The sequence below is a fragment of the Vigna angularis genome, chromosome 5 (assembly GCF_016808095.1).
Source record: "Vigna angularis cultivar LongXiaoDou No.4 chromosome 5, ASM1680809v1, whole genome shotgun sequence".
NCBI lineage: Eukaryota > Viridiplantae > Streptophyta > Magnoliopsida > Fabales > Fabaceae > Vigna > Vigna angularis.
The window spans coordinates 39615392-39634107 of record NC_068974.1 but is presented as its reverse complement, the minus strand read 5'-3'; the positions used below and the strand labels follow the sequence as shown (position 1 = coordinate 39634107).

The 18716-nt window shown below is 33.1% G+C and overlaps 3 protein-coding genes across 3 annotated transcripts; 2 read left to right on the top strand and 1 right to left on the bottom strand.

Moving 5' to 3' along the window:
* The first annotated feature begins 504 nt into the window (after positions 1–504).
* Positions 505–1815, top strand: LOC108340173 (protein HIGH ARSENIC CONTENT 1, mitochondrial). Its single transcript, XM_017577390.2, has 6 exons — positions 505–617; positions 788–868; positions 961–1034; positions 1167–1237; positions 1327–1380; positions 1484–1815. Exons 1-6 carry the CDS (start codon positions 601–603, stop codon positions 1595–1597), a joined length of 411 nt encoding a protein of 136 aa, XP_017432879.1. The 5' UTR covers positions 505–600; the 3' UTR covers positions 1598–1815.
* Positions 1816–3892: 2077 nt separating this feature from the next.
* LOC108339551 (transcription factor-like protein DPB) lies at positions 3893–7189 on the bottom strand. Its single transcript, XM_017576689.2, has 10 exons — positions 6822–7189; positions 6619–6698; positions 6373–6416; positions 6183–6245; positions 5931–6077; positions 5766–5834; positions 5525–5623; positions 4806–4876; positions 4355–4562; positions 3893–4274 (listed from the first exon to the last, which is right to left on the bottom strand). The coding sequence occupies exons 1-10, from the start codon at positions 6980–6982 to the stop codon at positions 4203–4205; spliced, it is 1014 nt and encodes a 337-aa protein (XP_017432178.1). The 5' UTR covers positions 6983–7189; the 3' UTR covers positions 3893–4202.
* An 8523-nt stretch (positions 7190–15712) lies between these two features.
* LOC108340499 (SCARECROW-LIKE protein 7) lies at positions 15713–18178 on the top strand. The gene is made up of 2 exons (XM_017577937.2): positions 15713–15938; positions 16059–18178. The coding sequence occupies exon 2, from the start codon at positions 16072–16074 to the stop codon at positions 17719–17721; it is 1650 nt and encodes a 549-aa protein (XP_017433426.2). The 5' UTR covers positions 15713–15938; positions 16059–16071; the 3' UTR covers positions 17722–18178.
* Positions 18179–18716: the final 538 nt, after the last annotated feature.

Here is an 18716-nt window from a genome sequence, read left to right as displayed (position 1 = left end):
ACTTCCGTTGATGTATACTTCCTCACGCTGGTTGATGCTCTGGACGCTTCTCGATGTTCCTCCACACCACGGCGGCGACGTCCTTCACACCACGGCGCAATGGAAGCTTTCAAACCAAAAAAAAACTGGGAAGAAAAAGGAATGGAAATGCGGGAGGTGGGGAGGTGAAATGAAAATGGGAAAAGAGGAAGAGAGTTCCGTGGATGGGTGCTGGGAAAGTAAAATTAGGGTTTCAAATTATTTAAAAATAGGGTAAAAGTAAAAATCTTTTTAACTTAAAGATATAATTGTATTTAAAATAACGTGGGGAGGTGGAGGAAGTATAGGGTGGTGGTGGAGGGAGCAACACCCATAAGAAAATTATAAAATGAGAGCTTGTTGCCATTTTTCTAAAATAGTTTCATACTTGGCTTGCACGCCACATGTTCGTGAATATGTCAATGTACAATTGAGAGTATTTGTAAACAAAAAAATAAAGTATATCAATGAAAAGGTCAACTTAGTGACAACACTTGCCTATAGAAAAGCTAGGTTTTCACAGCATAAATACACTTCATACAAGTTTGGCAATGGATGTAAACTCTGTCAATAGAGAAAGGAATGGATGCCCCCAAGGAGTAAGCGTTTCTGAATATGAATCACTTAAGAAAAACATTGCTTTAAGTGTTTCTGAATATGAAAATAAGATACATGAAATTTACTTCATTAAATATAATCAACCCCACTTCTGGCTTTTACATTACATTTCATTAAATAGCTCACAGTTCTGATTTCTCCCTATTTGCAGTCATCAAAATGTTGTAACCATAGATGTCCATGCTGCTAAAAATCTGCTAAATTCATCAGATTATCGTTATCTGGATGTGAGGTAGCAAAAGGTTTAAATTTCCCCAGTTTCCTTCTGTATTTGAAAAATTGTTTGGGAACTAACCGATGTTCTTTCTTTTGCCCCTAAAATAGGTCAGTTGAGGAATTCAATAAAAGCCATGCTGAGAATGCTTATAATGTCCCCTACATGTTCATCACAGAAGCAGGTAAAATGAGTTTAAAGGGGCAGTCTAAAAGTATCAAAATCTGGGGTTGTTATCTCATCAAATGTGAATCTTTTGTATTTCGCGCTGCAAACATTTTATGATTGACAATTTTTCTTACATGCAACTGAACAGGACGGGTGAAAAATCCAGATTTTGTTGAGCAGGTGGCAGCAATATGCGAGAATGAGGATCATTTGATTGTGGTGAGAAACATGTAGCCTTTAAGTTTCTAAATATACAACAAAATCCAAAGTTTCTGAATGCGATTTGTGATAATGGATGACAAATTCAGGCTTGCAACAGCGGAGGAAGATCACTCCGAGCCAGCGTTGACTTACTTGATTCGGTACGTTTTAAGTTTATGTTTAGTCCTTTATAATATAATCACTCTAATCTTGCGGTGATTGCTTATCAATATAACAACATGACATATGATTTTATAAACGAAGGGATTTAAGCATATTGTGAATATGGGAGGAGGCTACTCTGCATGGGTTGATGCTGGATTTGCTGGGGACAAGCCACCGGAAGAGCTCAAAACTAGTTGTAAGATTCGTCGTTAAAGAGTTCTATTATCCGATGTTTTTATGATTTGAATAAGGAAACTTTGAAACCATTTATAATTTTCTGTGTGATAACACGTACTTTCAGTTTCTTTTGTTGTTTTTACTTTGCCAAAAAAGTGTAGATGTTTTTTATTATTCAGGTGTGGATCAAAGATTATTCTTACTCGGAAAGTCTTGATGATCCAGCTATGTGAAAATAAATTAGTAATTTTTAAGTGCTTTGGAAAATTTGTAAAGGTATAAGGCAAGAGACACTATGTTAATTATAATCAACCCTAATTTTCACATTTTCTCCATTAGAGAAGAGAGAACAATACATGAAAGTACAAGACTTGAAGAGACAGTGAAAAGGTTAATTTAGGTAGTCACGTTACTCTCACGTACGCTTCATGATTTTAATCTAATTTTTTTTTTCGCCAACATTAGAATTTTTATATGGGGTTGGCCAAGGGAAAACGGAACAAAAATGCTGTCACTCACAAGTTTTAAAATGACGGAGAAAACATTCAAATTAATGTTTTCATTTGAATTATCTGAAATAACTTATTCTGTATTAATTAACTTTCTGGAATAAAAATAAAAATTACCAAAAAAACACTTTTTTAGTTCTTTTTAGCATCTCATATTTAGGATTCAAACTCAAAATGACTTTACTATGAGATACAATCCCATATTAGTCAATCCACTTAAAATGGCTTACTAAGCTGATATAATCTTTTCAATTTTTTTTTTGTTGAAACGTATAATCTCATCAACTAATTATGTGTTTGTTAGAAAATTATTTACTAACATTTGAGTATAATATTTAAATAAATTATCACAAGAAACCTTTTTTCCATAATTATGCCTTTGGATTATCCTATTTGTGAAATACGTTCACTTGTCACAAAGATAACTCCATCCAAATATAGCTTTACGTATTTTGTGTGGGTGCATGTTTATATATATATATAATATAGTGATGAGGAAAAAAATTATAGGTATTTTCTATCTACCTACCAATTATTAAAAAGATAGTGATAATTCTTATTTTAAATTATATTCTTGTGTAAAGGAACATGTAGTACATAATAATGTGCAAAACAAAAATATCAATAACAATAAGAGAAAAAAATACAATTAATTTTTAATCTAAATATTATAACTTTGAATGGCAGATTAAAAATAAAATATTAAAAAAAAGTATTATGTACATATTACTAGAACTATTTATCATATTCTTAAACATTACATGTTGTATTACATGAATAGCAAAAACATTTTAAAATGAAACTTTCACTTTATGAACATTAAATGCAATTTATTGGTGGTTTAAATGATTTCAAATATAAATACTAAATAAGTAGCAGATTTTTATATAACAAATAATATTTTCTATAAATAATTTATATTTTCTATAATTAATTTATATTTTCATTAGATATTTCTCATATGTGCTGAGACACGATAAATTGCTTTTTGATATGTTCCCCTCAGCAAATATCTATACAATTTGAACTTGATTTCCTTCGTTAAAAACACATCCAACCCCACACTAAGCACACGTTTGGTTGCATGCATCAATTATTTTGACGTGAGTGCGTATTTGATGCAGAGACAAACACGTCAAACCATTTGATATCTTGACTGTGTACAGTTACACTTAATGAGTACCAAACCCATTAAAATCCCCAAAAAGTAAAAATTATATGCACCATGTAAACCTTATCAAAGAGAATTAATTCACCAAGTAAAATTTTGCCCAAAATAAAATCATATTCAAGTGTTGTATGTCTCGTGATTGACACTAAAAAACCTCAGTTAATGTTGGTAATCGCAATTTGAATATAATCATTATGTAAACAAGAATATTCATTGCTCTTAATCAGTACATGTCTTTTTCCTGATGATATAACCTAAAAAAGACGATTATCCAAACATATCAAGACACTTTTTCATTACATATACAGTAACACTAGTGAATGGTAAACAAAAACACCCAATTAATGCCTATCAAGATAGAGATGGACACATTATTGTAACATGGGCTTCTATAAACAAGAATTCCTTTCTATCCTGGAAGAAGCGTCAATGCGACCAACGTCAATTATTCCTCAAGAATCAGGATAAAACTTTCGCATTCCCAGTAAGTAATACATTCCAATAAATTTTTCGGAGATGAATTTAGAACTACTGATACTAAAACTGCCACAACACTGCTACATGAACAAGATTCTAGACACACTCAATTAAATATAAATCAATTTTTCTGTTAATCGTCTTCTACAAGAAGAATGGATGTAAGGTGCAAAATTTCCATCAAAGTTATTTTGAATTAGCAAGAGGGCCCAGGCCAATGCTACAAAACAAACAATAGCATTGGTCCAGATACCAAATAAGCAGAAAACCTGTACACTATAAAACAGAAAATTAAAAAATCAATCCTATGCTGTTAGGTTCCGTTCCATGATCTATGGACTGTCACAAACCAATTTATGAGACGGGAAAATTACAGTGAAAATATGTTGGAAATAAAAGAAGTTAAGGTAGTCAATGATGGATGATGAGCAACGAGGGTGCCAAAGTCTACCGCTAACAATAAAGAAGACATACCGATCTGCTTCTAACCTACAGAATGATTTGGCTGTACTGCTGAATAACTATTATGACGGTCTACCGACTGAAGCCAATTTCTCTACAAAATATACAACCATGCTTACATAAGACAACATAATATGATAAACTTACAGATCAATGCTCTTGCTTAACCCTTGCCTTTAATATGCCAGGGAGAGGAGGTGAGGTTGGAGGCCTATTTGTCACTTTTAGATTTGTAGAAGGAGCCTGTGGTTGGCACAAGCCTGACATGCTAGAACCTTCTCCTCCAACGGTAAAATTGTGTGTCGTGTTATCTTGCTGTGGTCTCTCGCAAAATTTCATTGCCTTGAGAACATAATTGTCGTCATGCAACTCAAAAGGAGTACTACAGAGAGAAGAAAAGGAATAAATAGTTAGGGGCAGATACATTTCCCAGCACGGGACAAAAACTATGCAACCACAACCACTTCCCAACTTCTCTGCCAGAACGTTCTTGTACTAGCCATGATGTTTGACTGTTTAACCAAAATAGGATGCACTAGTTTGAGCTTCTTGACTTTGTGATATCACTAACACTATAAACATCATTTGGAAAGAATTCCAGGTGAAGCAATAGTAGCTTTCTTACCTATTGAAATCAAAATGAACAAGCTGCATATCTTCTGATATTTCCACTTCTACAGTTGCATGAGGACGTGTCTGCAGTTTTAAAAGACCAGAAATATGAGATTGATTAATTAAGTCGATAATGTTCCTCTACCAATAAAAGCCTTCAGTTCTCTACCACCACAGCTATCCGATTAAGGTGAACTTACTAATAAAAGCCTTCAGTAGATACAAAGGCAGACTGAGTTAGGTGAACTTAGCAATACGAGTTGATAATGTTCCTCTACCATATAGTTTATACAGCATTCAGTTGACAAATTTAAATGTACACTCACAGAGAAAGTGAAAACATATTTCAAGCGAATTCATTATGATGCTTAATAGGTAACTAACCACCATAGTTAGTTAGCAGAAAAGATAGTTCGAAACTAAGATATTTTAAAAATGAGGCATGTTGCAGATAAATAAGAAAAAAAAGTTTAAAGGGGAGATTTTATGGTGTGAATTGAGAGGGAATTAGTGTTGTTGTGGGAATGAACAGGCCTCTCGAATGTCCAGGGAATTATTTGTACTCTTTTTCTGTTTAATAGAAGCTTTGCAATCTATAATTCTGAGCCAGTTTCTACTTACTATCACAGATGCAGTGAGTAATGGTTTCATAATTAAAATAATATTCAAGGTAAACTTGAGCAGCATTCCCTATCAGAAACAAAAACACTAGGCAATGGGGTGATGATATACCTGTACCAGAATAAAAGGCAAAGATACACCTCCACTGGGAGGATTTCCTGAGCTATACAACTGCTCATTTCTTTGAATAAGGTTCTGAAGGCCTACGAACTTGACATAACAATACAATTAATTAGCAAACAGAAACTAAACAAAAACATATGTAATTTGTTAGGGTATTCAATATGACCAATTTCCCAAGTCCACAAATTCATTCCCATGTTTAATCTTTTATAGAGAGGGCGGGACTCACTTGCTCCTCGAGCTCCTGCAGATAGGCTGTTTTCTTTTCAATTCTATTCCTTAGCCCAAGACGCTCTGTCTGTTGGAATCAAATACATTTACATCTCACAACATCACTGCAGGATAAGCATAAGCCAAATTGAGCAGACTAAACAACTCCAGACTGTGGACAAACCTTTATTTCTTCAATATCATTCACACTAGTACGAGGAAGTCCCTTCCATTGTATTTCCTTTTTATCCTTAGAAATAATGTCCATCGCCATGAGAACGTTCAGAGCATCATACACCCTTCGACGGATGTTTTTCTCATCATATTGTTGCTGACAAATGTTCATCGCCAAAAGTAAGTCCACAAAACTCATTTTAAATCTTCAATTTGTGAATTGCATATAATATTGAAATTGTTTATATGATGGATAGAAAACCTGATCAGGGGTTAATTCACTATTGGTTGGATCAGAAAATTCAGCAACAAGCTCATCTGCCACCTACAATATTAAAATAATCAAATCAAACTCGAGATGGAAGGACACGGATTCTAATTCTATGATGCTGAAACCAAAGCAAGCTATCAATTCAAATGTTGCAAAAATTGAGTTAAAGTAACCACCTAACCTCATTGTAAGTTGTTCTTCCCCTGTTTTCTACCTTCTCACACACTGGAGACATGAAACAATAAATGAGAAGCAAAGCCAGAACAAAATTATATTCATTACCTACAAAAATAACGTCTACCTACTAAACACAAAAATTCAATTCCAAACACTATGATTGCAAATTTCACATTCAATACGCGATAGCTAAAAGTTAACAACTAGAAAAGGTCCAATCCAGAAAACAAATTGACCAGATGAAAATTACCTTTCATGCTAAATTGTCGGAGACCTCTTCCACTCTTGTCAGGTCCAACTGCTCGCTGGCCTCTCTTTTTCTTCTTGCCACTGCGGAGATAATCGAATTAAATTAAATTAAATTAAATTTTGAGATAATAGAAATGAAATTCACAAAACTAAACAGCATTATGCGTCATAGGAAGAGAATATAATAGAACAGAGTGCACAGACGCAAGAGAGGCTTGTGATCCAGCGTCATCAGCGTGTAAGTCGAGATGGTTCAATTTGAGAAGTGTGTTATCGGCAGGAGGTGGCAAGCTGTTGGTGGAGGCGGATTGACCAGAAGCGGTGGTGGCGCAACCGAGCACCTCGTCGTCGTCGTCGTCTCCCATACCGAAGGAGACGAGGCTTAGGGCACGCGAAATGTGCGAACAGAAATTGGATTGGCGAGGGAATGGAACAGATCTGAGTGACAACACCTAGTTTGTTTCTTCAGTCACTTCACGCAACAAACCACAGGTAATGCTGTTTGGCTCCAAAATTGATTTCTCACACCAATGCTCTCCCAACTGTGTATCCGCCCAAAAACACGGCATTTTATGAATTTTTCAGTTTCGTTATAACAATATTTTTTTTATGAATTATTCTTTAATTTTATCTTAAACAAAAATAATCGTCATTTTTTTAATTTTCTTTTACTATTTATAAACTCTAGAGAGAGAGAAAAACTTCGATAACAATACCAACCATAAGGAAGAATACATTAATGGGCATTTAAGTGAATATATAAATACAATTTATTTAGCTATTTTAGTTTAATTATTACACTCACAATTTATATAGATATAATTGATTTTTAAAAATAAATATTTTTTGTAGATATTTAATTTAGGGTAAAGGGATAATTTTAGTCCTGTTATTATAATATGAAAATGTTAATTTTTATATTAATTATGGTCATGTTTGACTTTTCTGTGTTTTAAATTGAAAAATAATATATTATACATAAGTCATTTTCTCAAATTCAAATTTTATATAAATAAATGATGTAGAATAATCTACTTTTTTTAATACATTGTATTGTTTGTATGTTTTGATACTAATTAAAAGTTTTAATAAAATGAACTCAACTTATACGAGGATACGAATATACGAATATGGTTGAACAAAACAAAACAATTATAATAATTAAATTTTCTATTTTAACTTAAATTATGTAATGTTATATGAAATAAATTTAAAATGTTTAAATTTAAGTATCATTATTTTTATAATAAATGAAGTATAATGGTCTTGTTGTGGTCTTTTTAGTTAAATTGATTATATTAGTCACAGATTTAATTAAATGAAATATACATTTAAGCCAATGATATAATTTTAAATGTAAATATACAAAACTTAAATAAGATAACTGTGTGGTTCTAATTTTATAACACGGTGACAATTATTTGGGAATGAGACCTTGGTGCATTAACCAACTAGTAATACAAATATCATCATTACAAGATAACGAATCATTCAAAAGTAATACAATTAAATGAAAAGTTTACTACAAAAGATAAATTTTAAATTATTTTCAAACACGTTTTATATTAAAATATGTAATTAACTTGCAGTGTATTCATATAATTAGAGTTGGTGCCTGATATTTTAAGTGGAGGGGTTAGAGAAACACATTTTCTTTAAAGTTAATGACATTTTCAATCTAATTAGTTATTAATTGATGTAAATTGTTATTAAGATAAATAAATAAATAATTATATATATATATATAAAAGATAAAGTCATTATTGATTTTTGGCAAAAATAATATACATTATACTTAGTAAAATAAATTCCATTTATTAATAGTTAAGCATTAACCTAATATTTCAGTTATTTTCAAAATATAACTGTATTTAACTGAAGATGATGCGTTTATTTGATTAGTAATATTAAATACTTGAAATTAAAATAAATATGTTAGCTATTAAAATTTTTTGAAGTATAATTAAACATATCATGGTTATTTTGTTCACAATATATTTGTTTACTGTTCTTGAGCTTGAATTTCTCATTTTTCATGAGATCAAGACCCACATAAAATGTTTTATTTAAATTACATTTATGACGAATAAGTGATCTTATTGAGTTAAAATATGTATTTTCAAATTAAAAGATGTTGGACAGGTTTATGTATACATCAATTAATGTTTTTCATTGGGTTTTAAATATAGATTTTATGAACTGATTTGAGAGCTGGACCCGTTTTGAAGAAGCATTTTCATCTTGCTATCTTCATTTCCACTTATTTTTCTGCAAATATATGTATAATGGTAATGTTTGTCTTATCTTTCCTTGAAACATATTTAATACATAGATTAGTTTGAAATAGTCATCATTATTAAACATTTGACTTTGAAAATTTTGAGGACAAATTTATTGAAAAAAAAAACAAAATAATGAAACATGAATCATATGAAAAATTGACAATATCTTTAATTTAAACTTTTAATATAATCAAATTTATAAATTTTTCTAAAACAAATTAAAACAGGTTTCTAAACTTTTAAAACAAGGGTTTTGTTCGAAAAAAAAAACTAAATATATTTTAGTCTTTTATTTTTAGTAAAAATACAGCATCTTTTGGTCTTTTGTTTGTAGTAAAAATTAAAATTAATCTTTTCGAAACTTTTGATCCAATTTAATATTTTAACTTTAGAAATATATAAGATTTAGTTTTGTAATTAAATTTTATTTAATTTATTTTATATTTCAAGTATATTTTTTAATAAAAAAATGTGTTAAACAATATAAATAACTCAAATATGTTTTAAATGTATTTTTCATTAAATAAAAAAATATATTAAATAATATAAACAAATTAAATATTATTTTAATAAAACTTGGTTAAAAAAATTAAATTTATATATATATTTTTAATTCGAATAACTAAATTAAATCAAAATTTTGAAATTAAATTATATCAAAATTTTGAAAATGAAGTAATTCTAATTTTTACTGATAAAATAAAAACACTTTATTGGTTTGATTTAGAAATATGTTCTAAAGTAACAATTATTTTTGTGAATATGGGATGAGATAATATTGTGAATGTAACACTTTGATTAAAAGAAGAAATGCGGTGGAGCCTGTGCCCCTCAAATCAACATATACATGGCTCCACCACTGTTTCCGTATCAGTTATTGCAAAGTACTGGTTAACCAATTTCCATGTTATATGCCTCGTCATTGTTCACTTTAGTTCATGGTAACTGGTAACGGTTCTTTCTCCACTTTTAGCATGTTAAAGTTAAAAAGTGAAAATAGAATCTTAAAGTTAAACTGGTAACGAGGGAATAATTTTGGTGCTCTTTTAACAGAGATATGCAGTATAAGCTTAATCACAGTCTTAATACTGTTATATCTATTGGTAATGAACTATTCTGCATATAATAACATAGCTGACTGGTATTTCGGCACAAATTATATGAGAAAAATAACAATACCAATAAGAAACGTTACTTTTAATCTAAAACATTTTGATAATGAATTTATGGATATTTAATATTTTTATTTTTAATCAAACATAATATTTAGACTCAAACTTAAATTTTTAACATTTTGTTTTTGTTAATAATGAGTTTCTTTCATGTTGTAGTTGTTCATTTCAACTTCAACGGAATATTTAAAACTTTTGTTAAAGAAAACTTTTGATATAACACTCATATTATATGTCAATGAATTAGTTGTTGATTTTATCGAGAAACACGTTTATAAAAAGATATAACATGAATGAAAATACGAGTCTAATCCTATAAAAAAAATTATATCCTTCTTTATCTAAAATTTTAAAGCAATTAACTAATTATTAATTCTAATAGATAAATTTTCGGAAAAAAATTTCATAAGAAAACAACAATATCAATAAAATATGAATTCAATCAATATAAAATATTGACATTCTTGTAATCCACAACCTTTACAACAATAAAATTATGAATCTTCTATCCTTATTCAACTTTCTTATAAGATTTAGACGCACACTCATATGAGTGAATTATTCAGTATATAATAACATATCTCCCGGGTTTTGGTATGCAATGCAACATCTGTATACTTAGCTTTCTGTGATGAAATAGCAGAAAAGTATTATAATAGAAGAGATAATGGAGGGAAATACATTTGTATTTGATTTAAAAAGAGAAGATGGATGAAAAATGAAAGAAGGTAATGAGTAGGTGATGGAATTATGTTGATGTCAAAGTGAGGATGCCTCCTACCATCATATGACAACGTCTTTTTCTTCTTCCAAAAGTCCAACTAAAAACAGCTTCTGTCCCCTTCATGTTTCCATTCTTATGTGCAACTCTGCCATTTCTTCAACAAAGCGCTTCACTGCAAATTTGACCCAGCTACGTCTCTGTATGTGTGTGTGCCCCTATTAATATATATAATAAGGGAAAAAAACACATAATTCAACAATAACAATACATGAATAAATATGAAAAAGAAAGTATATATATAATGTCTTGGTAGCCATCATTTACGGGGCTAGAGCACTTAGAAATTTGAAACATATTTAATACCAATAATGCAGAAACTCAGTGCATTACATGGGGATTAATCATGAAACTGTTCTAAGGTCTACGATCTCTAGTATTTTCACAATTTGCTGTACTTGTCATAAACTTATACTAATTTGATAACTTCTCTCACTTTTTCCTGGCACGGTGTCTTTTCATTATAAAAAACTTATATTTATGAGAGAAATACAATATCAATAAAATCTAAGTTGTTTAGAGTATAACTTCGAGAATCTTTACAAAACACACATTTACACTTTTCTTTAAGTTAGCTTAGGTAATTCTGCACGTCTTAGTCCAAATCCTATTTTTCCGATCGGAAATCAGAACAAAATCTTAAATTCGCAATAAATGAATCTACCTACCTTCTTACCTTTGACCTCTATTTATAGATTTCGAGATGAGTATGAGATTAGTGAAATCTTAATCATCACTCAATTCTTCCTGAGCAACGCTTACCCATAATCTCAACTTGACAAGATATCTCAAGATGGTTGATTGTCAGGATATATCCGCTCGGTTTCCTCTCCTTCTAGACCGTTCGGTTGATGGACCGCTTATTTGCTGCTTGTTGGCTTCTAGGCCAGTCGGGTTCATCAAGTGGTTTCATCTGGTCGATTATCATATAATTGTCTGGTTATACGATACATAAGCTTAATCACGTAAGAAATTGATATTACATTCTATCCAAAACCTTAATGTAATGAGTTAATGAATATTCACCTTTATATCCTATTATACTTTATCATTTTTACTTACCATGAAACTTAGACTCACACTTAAATACCAAACAATTCTATTTACCACGCTTAGCAATAACTTGAATCAATTTTGTTATGTTTGTGTGAACTTTTTTCATTTATGAACTGGGTCCAGGCTTGTTATGAGAGAATAGGTATAGATTGTGTTAATTTATACACTAAAGATGAGGGGCTAATTAACGAAAATAGTAGTGAGAATAGACCACTTTGACTGGAGTTTGAATATTGTTGTCCTCATCTACGAAGACCAAAACTTGATTGGTTGAATTTTGGCACAGAGCTTGATTTACAAGACATTGGTGGTGAATTTTTTTGACCCTCTTAAGTGAAAAAGTATGCATAGAGTGCGATGTATAGATAGCTGTGTGGAAGTTCAATGATAAGACCTATTATTTTGTCTACTCAATGTGAGCCCAAGCTCCATGTTGTGTCCATAGCATTGGACCCAAATGGAGATTGTGTACTGTTACATATAAGAATTGCGTAAGCGTTTTGGATTTTTCTTGCAGAGTAACGGTGGAAGAATGAGGAGCTGTGAGAGAAAGCAGAAAACGAGAAGGAATTGTCACAAGAAATTGATAAAGCCATATATGGGTGCATTCGGAGTGATAGTGTGTCTTATTTGGCGGCTTTGATGTGTTTGAGATGCATGAATTTGCACTGCTTAAACAAAAACAATAGCTAAGATCGACTTGTCAATTCCTTCTCTGCCATCTATCATTTTCTATCACCTATATATGTTATATCATGCTCTTGTTACCATCCACATAAACCCTTTCTATGTTTTTTTTTTCTTTTACTTTTTTTTTTCCTAAATTTTAAATATCATAATTAAATTGCTTTTAAGTTACAAGAAATTAAAGTTTGCATATAGAATTATTAAAATGTGGATCTTATCAAAACTTGCAAAATAAATTCTCAAAAATTATATAATATTCAAACCAACTTTAAATAAAACAAGAGTTTAAAGATAAAAATAAAATAAAAAATTAAGGACCCAATATGTTTTAATTTCTTAATCTTTTTGTCTCAAAATTTATTATGGTATCTAAATTTTAAAAATGAAAGGATAAATTCTTTATAATTTAATTTTGTCAAATTTATTTTATATGTTTAACGCAATTTAAACTAACATTTAAATTAAAACGTGTCAAATAATATAAATAATTTAAAATTAGTCTAAAACGTGATTTTGATATAAAAAAGTGTAATACAATTAAATTATAAAAATTATATATATATATATATATATATATATATATATATATATATATATATATATATATTATTTTTAAAGTTTGAGTATAAATGTATTGAGACGAATTCTAATTTATATATATTTAACCCAAAAAAATCAATATTTATATATAAACCAAAATATATTAATTTCAAAACTTATTATAATCATACATATTAATAATTAAAAAAAAAGACTATATCCCAATTTCAAGTCTCTTTCGATTTGGAAATTAAAACTTCTTTATAATTTAAATATATTTAAATTATTCTTAATCTAAATTCTTAATTAATGTGACAATATTGAGTCTATTAAAGTCATCTATCTTCGAAAAATTTGATTTTTAAAATGTGACAGAAATATTTATTTTGAAAAGAAAGAATAGGAAATTGGAAAACGAAAGCTTTATAGCATGAATTAAAGGTATAAAATGAATTTAAAGGCTTAGGGGGAAAAAGGTGTGGATAATTAAGGGTGGGCCTAGTAGGTTATAAAGATAAGCAAAGAATGGCTGCCTTTGATTTCTTGTCTAATCATCCAACCATTGACTCGGACAGAGACGTTTATTTTTGTCCGCTTGAGTTTCTCCTCTCTTCTCACCATCGTCACTTTTAATCAAACAATTTTGGAAATTTAAGCGTTAATCTAAGTTTTATATTAGATAAAAATAAAAAAAATAAAATAATATATAAAAATAAAAGACTCATTAATCCATATTATTAAGATTTTAGATAAAAAATAATATCGATTTCTTATATAGTTAATTTGGATATTATTGATATTTGTGTAACCCCAATATCTTCCTCTTAAATTCAACGTTAAATGCGGATTTGCAAATTCTAAGACTGATTAAGAGAGGGAAAACGGTGATTAACTGAAATTAATTAAAAAGATTTGAAATTGATTAGTAAAGGAGTTGACTGGATGATGACGTGGGATGAGTGGAATACACGGAGAATGAGAAGAGATGAAAGCGAGAGATAATGAATGAAAAATCCCGTCAAAATATCCTGCACCGCTGCTTTCCATTCCGTTTCACCATATTTCCACTTCCGTTGGTCCAAAACACCTGGGTCCCACTTTTCCTACTACTACCCTCTACCCATGTGGACCCCACCAACCGCCCTCAAAATTAACACCCCACACCTTTTTTTATTAATTTTAAATAATTAAGATATCTGAATATAAATAATTATTTTTAACTATATACTTGAAATGAACAGAGTCACAGAAAGTTTCTATTAAATTTAATATTTCATTTACTAAATCAACAAATTGAATGAACAGTACTTTAAATTTTTGCAGTGCTGTCACACTATTTTGCTGCTGTAAGCTGACATGTGTACAGTCTCGTGGCAGCTAGACCTACTAATGTTAGAGTGTGATACTATTTTTCAGAACATAAGATCGTTTTTCTTATTTATTTACATTTTTTTCTACTAAATTATAAAAATGGGGTAAAAAAAAATAAATTGAATAGAACTGTGTGCCTGTCGACTGGACCAGCCAGGGAAAATAAAATACTGTACAATTTAATACTATCATACGTATTTAATTGTTATTAATTATTAATTATTATGAAACGTTAACATTATTTTTAGATAATTTTATATGTTTTCCTTTTCTGAAACAAACGAAGTGTGAAAATATGTTTTGTTTTGATAAGACGTAAAAGTCTGTTATTTCCATACATTTCGAATGTAAAACAACAATAAGACAACGTTCAACAGCATACGAAATATGGACTAAACTACAAAATGAGTAAATGTTGTGCAAATAATACTTTTGTAGACAATAATCACATTCAAGACGTCCTTTTAAAAACTAAAATCAAACATTTCCTTATTTACTTAAAACTAAAAGTGTATTTAACCTATAAATAATAATTTCTTATGACATCAACTGGTCACAAATAGTAAACTATTAATTATCCATAAGACGTAAAATGAATTTTGATTAATTGAAAATGCAAAATAAGTTTATGTATAAAATGTAAAGTGGCGAAATAAGAGTAATGATGTTTAAGAAAGGTTTAATGGTGTTAATTTTTAAGAGAAAACGTGCAAGTAAAGATTATTAATTAAAGAAAAAAAGAGTGTGACATTAAATATACACAGAAGTTTGTTTTGTCAGCGATCCGATTTAACTGTTGTATGCATAATAATGCATCGCATGTGGTTAAGACGGAATCGATTGGATAACTAGAAATTAAGTCACATGCGGGGTCACGTGAGTTTCCGTAAAAATAAAAATAGTACTCCGCGAAGCAAATAAGGAAATATTAAAATGACTGTAATAATGATTTATTTAATTTTCCAAATCAGTACTAGAATTCGAAACTTTACAGTATTAGATTGGAATAAATCGTAAAAATGTCGATTTGGTAAGGTTCAAAAGCAGAAGCATTGCGAAAAGAGGTTAACTGGGATAAATAAAATTAAAATATATATACAATAGATAAATAATATTAATAATAAAATGAAAAATGAAAGTGGGACCATGGGGATGGCGTCTTTTTGAAATGGCTTTAATCAGGTTGTCGTTCTAGGTTGCCTTCCTTGTTGGTTCTCTCTCTCTCTCTCTCTCTTTCTTTCTCTCTCTTTAATCTCTCATCGCTTCAACGGTTCAATCAATCAAGCCTCACTCACTAACACACCCACTCAGCCCTTACCTTTTTTTCTTTGATTGAGTTCACACTTCATACTGCACCCAACTCGAGCCAAGCAAACCCAGTTGCCACTGAATCGGATCGTCCGAAATATTATTTATATTATTGTATACATAGGTAGGCTTCTACTACTACTACTACTCCCACCCCTGCTACTTCACTTCACTCTCACTCTCTTTTTTCTCTCACTCTCAAACATTCATTCCAGTAAATGAAATGCTGTGATGTGATTTGCAGAGGAGAAGAGGGAATGGCTTACATGTGTGCAGACAGTGGAAACCTTATGGCCATTGCGCAGCAAGTCATCAAGCAGAAGCAGCAGCAAGAACAGCAGCAGCAGAAACAGCACCAGCAGCACCACCAACATCATCATCATCACCATCACCACCATCACCAACACCATCTCAACCCTCTCTCCTTACATCCAATTCCATGGAACAACACTCCCACTCTCGGCTACCCTCTCCATCCCACCGACTTCCCCGACCCCTTCCAACCCGATCCCCCATTCCACTTCCCGGACACGCAATCCGCACCCGCACCGGCCCCCTTCCGCTTCTCCGATTTCGACTCCGACGACTGGATGGACTCTCTCATCGCCGCCGCCGACACCCCCTCCTGGCACACCAATGCCGATTTCCCCTTCCCCTCCGATCTCAACCGCCTCATCTTCCCCTCCTCCGACACTACCGCCGCCGCTACATCGCTCCCGCTCCAACCAACACCTCCCCCGCCGCCGCAGGAACCAGTCAACGCCGGCCTCTCCTCCGAACCCGAGTCCGCTCACCCGCTACTCAAAGCCCTAACAGAGTGCGCCTCCCTCGTGGAAAGCGAACCGGATCAGGCCGCGGAATCCCTCGCCCGGCTGAGAAAATCAGTATCCCAGCACGGAAATCCCACTCAGCGAGTGGGCTTTTACTTCTGCGAAGCCCTCTCCCGTAAAATATGGGCCGAGCAGGACAAGGGAGAGCCCAAAAGTGCGAAGACAACCACCTCAGAGGAGTTGACGCTGTCTTACAAAGCCCTCAACGATGCCTGCCCGTACTCCAAGTTCGCACACTTAACCGCCAACCAAGCCATCTTGGAAGCCACCGAAGACGCCTCCAACATACACATCCTGGACTTCGGCATCGTCCAAGGGATTCAGTGGGCCGCGCTCTTGCAGGCTTTCGCCACTCGCTCTTCCGGAAAGCCCAATAAGATCAAAATCTCTGGGATTCCCGCCATCGCTCTTGGGGCCTCGCCCGGCCCATCTCTCTCCGCCACCGGCAACCGCCTCTCCGAGTTCGCGAAGCTCCTCGACCTGAACTTCGAGTTCACGCCTATTCTCACTCCCATTCACGACCTCGACCGCAAGAGCTTTTGCATTGACCCCGACGAGGCCCTGGCGGTGAACTTCATGCTCCAGTTGTACAACCTACTTGACGAGCCCCCGACCGCCGTTGACACCGCCCTCCGGTTGGCGAAATCTCTCAACCCCAAAATCGTTACCCTCGGCGAGTACGAGGCAAGCTTGACACGTGTCGGCTTTGTGAACCGCTTCAAGACCGCGTTCAGGTACTTCTCCGCTGTTTTCGAGTCGCTGGACCCTAACTTGGCCGCGGACTCACCGGAGAGGTTTCAGGTGGAGAGTCTTCTCCTGGGGCGGCGAATCGACGCGGTGATTGGGCCTGGGCCGGTGAGGGAGAGCATGGAGGACAGGGAGCAGTGGAGGGCTCTGATGGAACGTGCTGGGTTTGAGTCTGTGAGTCTGAGTCATTATGCAGTTAGTCAGGCGAAGATACTTCTCTGGAATTACGGTTACAGCTCTCTGTTTTCGCTGCTTGAATCCACGCCGCCGGGCTTCTTAACTCTCGCTTGGAAAGATGTTCCTCTCTTGACTCTCTCCTCGTGGCGCTAATGCTTCTTCTTCTTCTTCCTTTCAAATCAAAATGGGAACCCTTTCCACCTGGTCCTTTTTTCTCTGGTGTGGAACCGCTAATTATTAATTATTTGTCTATATGCCATGGAGGATCCCTCTGCACTGCTGCACATTTTCAATCTCAACTCGCAGACGCGGCGAGAATTCTGCCATTTGGGAGGATTGCCACTTTTAGCAGTTTGGTCCTCTGCTAGTTCCACACCCATTACTTCTTTCGTTTTCAATTGATTTTTTTTTCCTTTTTAGTAGCTTTTTTTCATCTGGCAATGGTGTTATTAGATTGACTAGGCAAACAGTGACAATGGGAATAGGAAGTTATGGGATGGAGAAATCTTTCTTTCTCATTGCTTCTGGTCATTGTGACTCTGTAAATTGGATTTTGTTGTATGGGTTTAAATTGGTCTGAATGTCAAAGGATTTTATCTTTTTATCTTTACTTTACCTTCCCAACGCTACACAGGTGTTATAAATCATTTCCTTCATAAGTTGCAAATCTGCAATCTGCTTGTTTACCTTGTCTGTGCAAGATGGATTCAATTTCGTGTAAATCGTGTTGGTAAAAACATTGTTATCTGAGACGTAGTGGGTGGCGTTGTTGAGGAAAATGTCTGAGTATTTTACCCGAGGAGAGATTATTTTTAACTATTTGCGTGTGTGACTGATTGGTGAGGGAAAACCCAAGGAGGTGCTGCATGGAAATTGGTGCGTGATGACTGACGACATGACTCACTCCTTTTGCTCTGGCATCCTATTATTCATGCACAGTCAACCGTGAAAAAATGTATTACTTCACTTTCCAACTTACTATTTTGTGGGGAGAAGCGTTAGCTTGCTCGGGGAGGAAGCCATCTGATCTGGATAAAGGTTGTTTCTTTTTGTGTTTTTTACGAAAGTTTAGACAGCGTGGCTTTGTTGGTAGTGGTGGTGATGTTTCTCAAATCTATGGGCCATATGGGTGGCTTTGTTGTGTGTCT

What these genes read in the sequence shown, in the direction of transcription:
- LOC108339551 (XM_017576689.2), bottom strand. Translation starts at nt 6,982, where the DNA reads ATGGGAGACGACGACGACGACGAGGTGCTCGGTTGCGCCACCACCGCT. An exon ending in GGATCACAAGCCTCTCTTGC is followed by an intron (nt 6,699 to 6,821) that starts GTCTGTGCACTC and finishes TTATCTCCGCAG; the next exon opens with TGGCAAGAAGAAAAAGAGAG. An exon ending in GAAGAACAACTTACAATGAG is followed by an intron (nt 6,246 to 6,372) that starts GTTAGGTGGTTA and finishes TTAATATTGTAG; the next exon opens with GTGGCAGATGAGCTTGTTGC.
- LOC108340173 (XM_017577390.2), top strand. An exon ending in ATGAGGATCATTTGATTGTG is followed by an intron (nt 1,238 to 1,326) that starts GTGAGAAACATG and finishes TGACAAATTCAG; the next exon opens with GCTTGCAACAGCGGAGGAAG. An exon ending in GCGTTGACTTACTTGATTCG is followed by an intron (nt 1,381 to 1,483) that starts GTACGTTTTAAG and finishes TTATAAACGAAG; the next exon opens with GGATTTAAGCATATTGTGAA.
- LOC108340499 (XM_017577937.2), top strand. Translation starts at nt 16,072, where the DNA reads ATGGCTTACATGTGTGCAGACAGTGGAAACCTTATGGCCATTGCGCAG.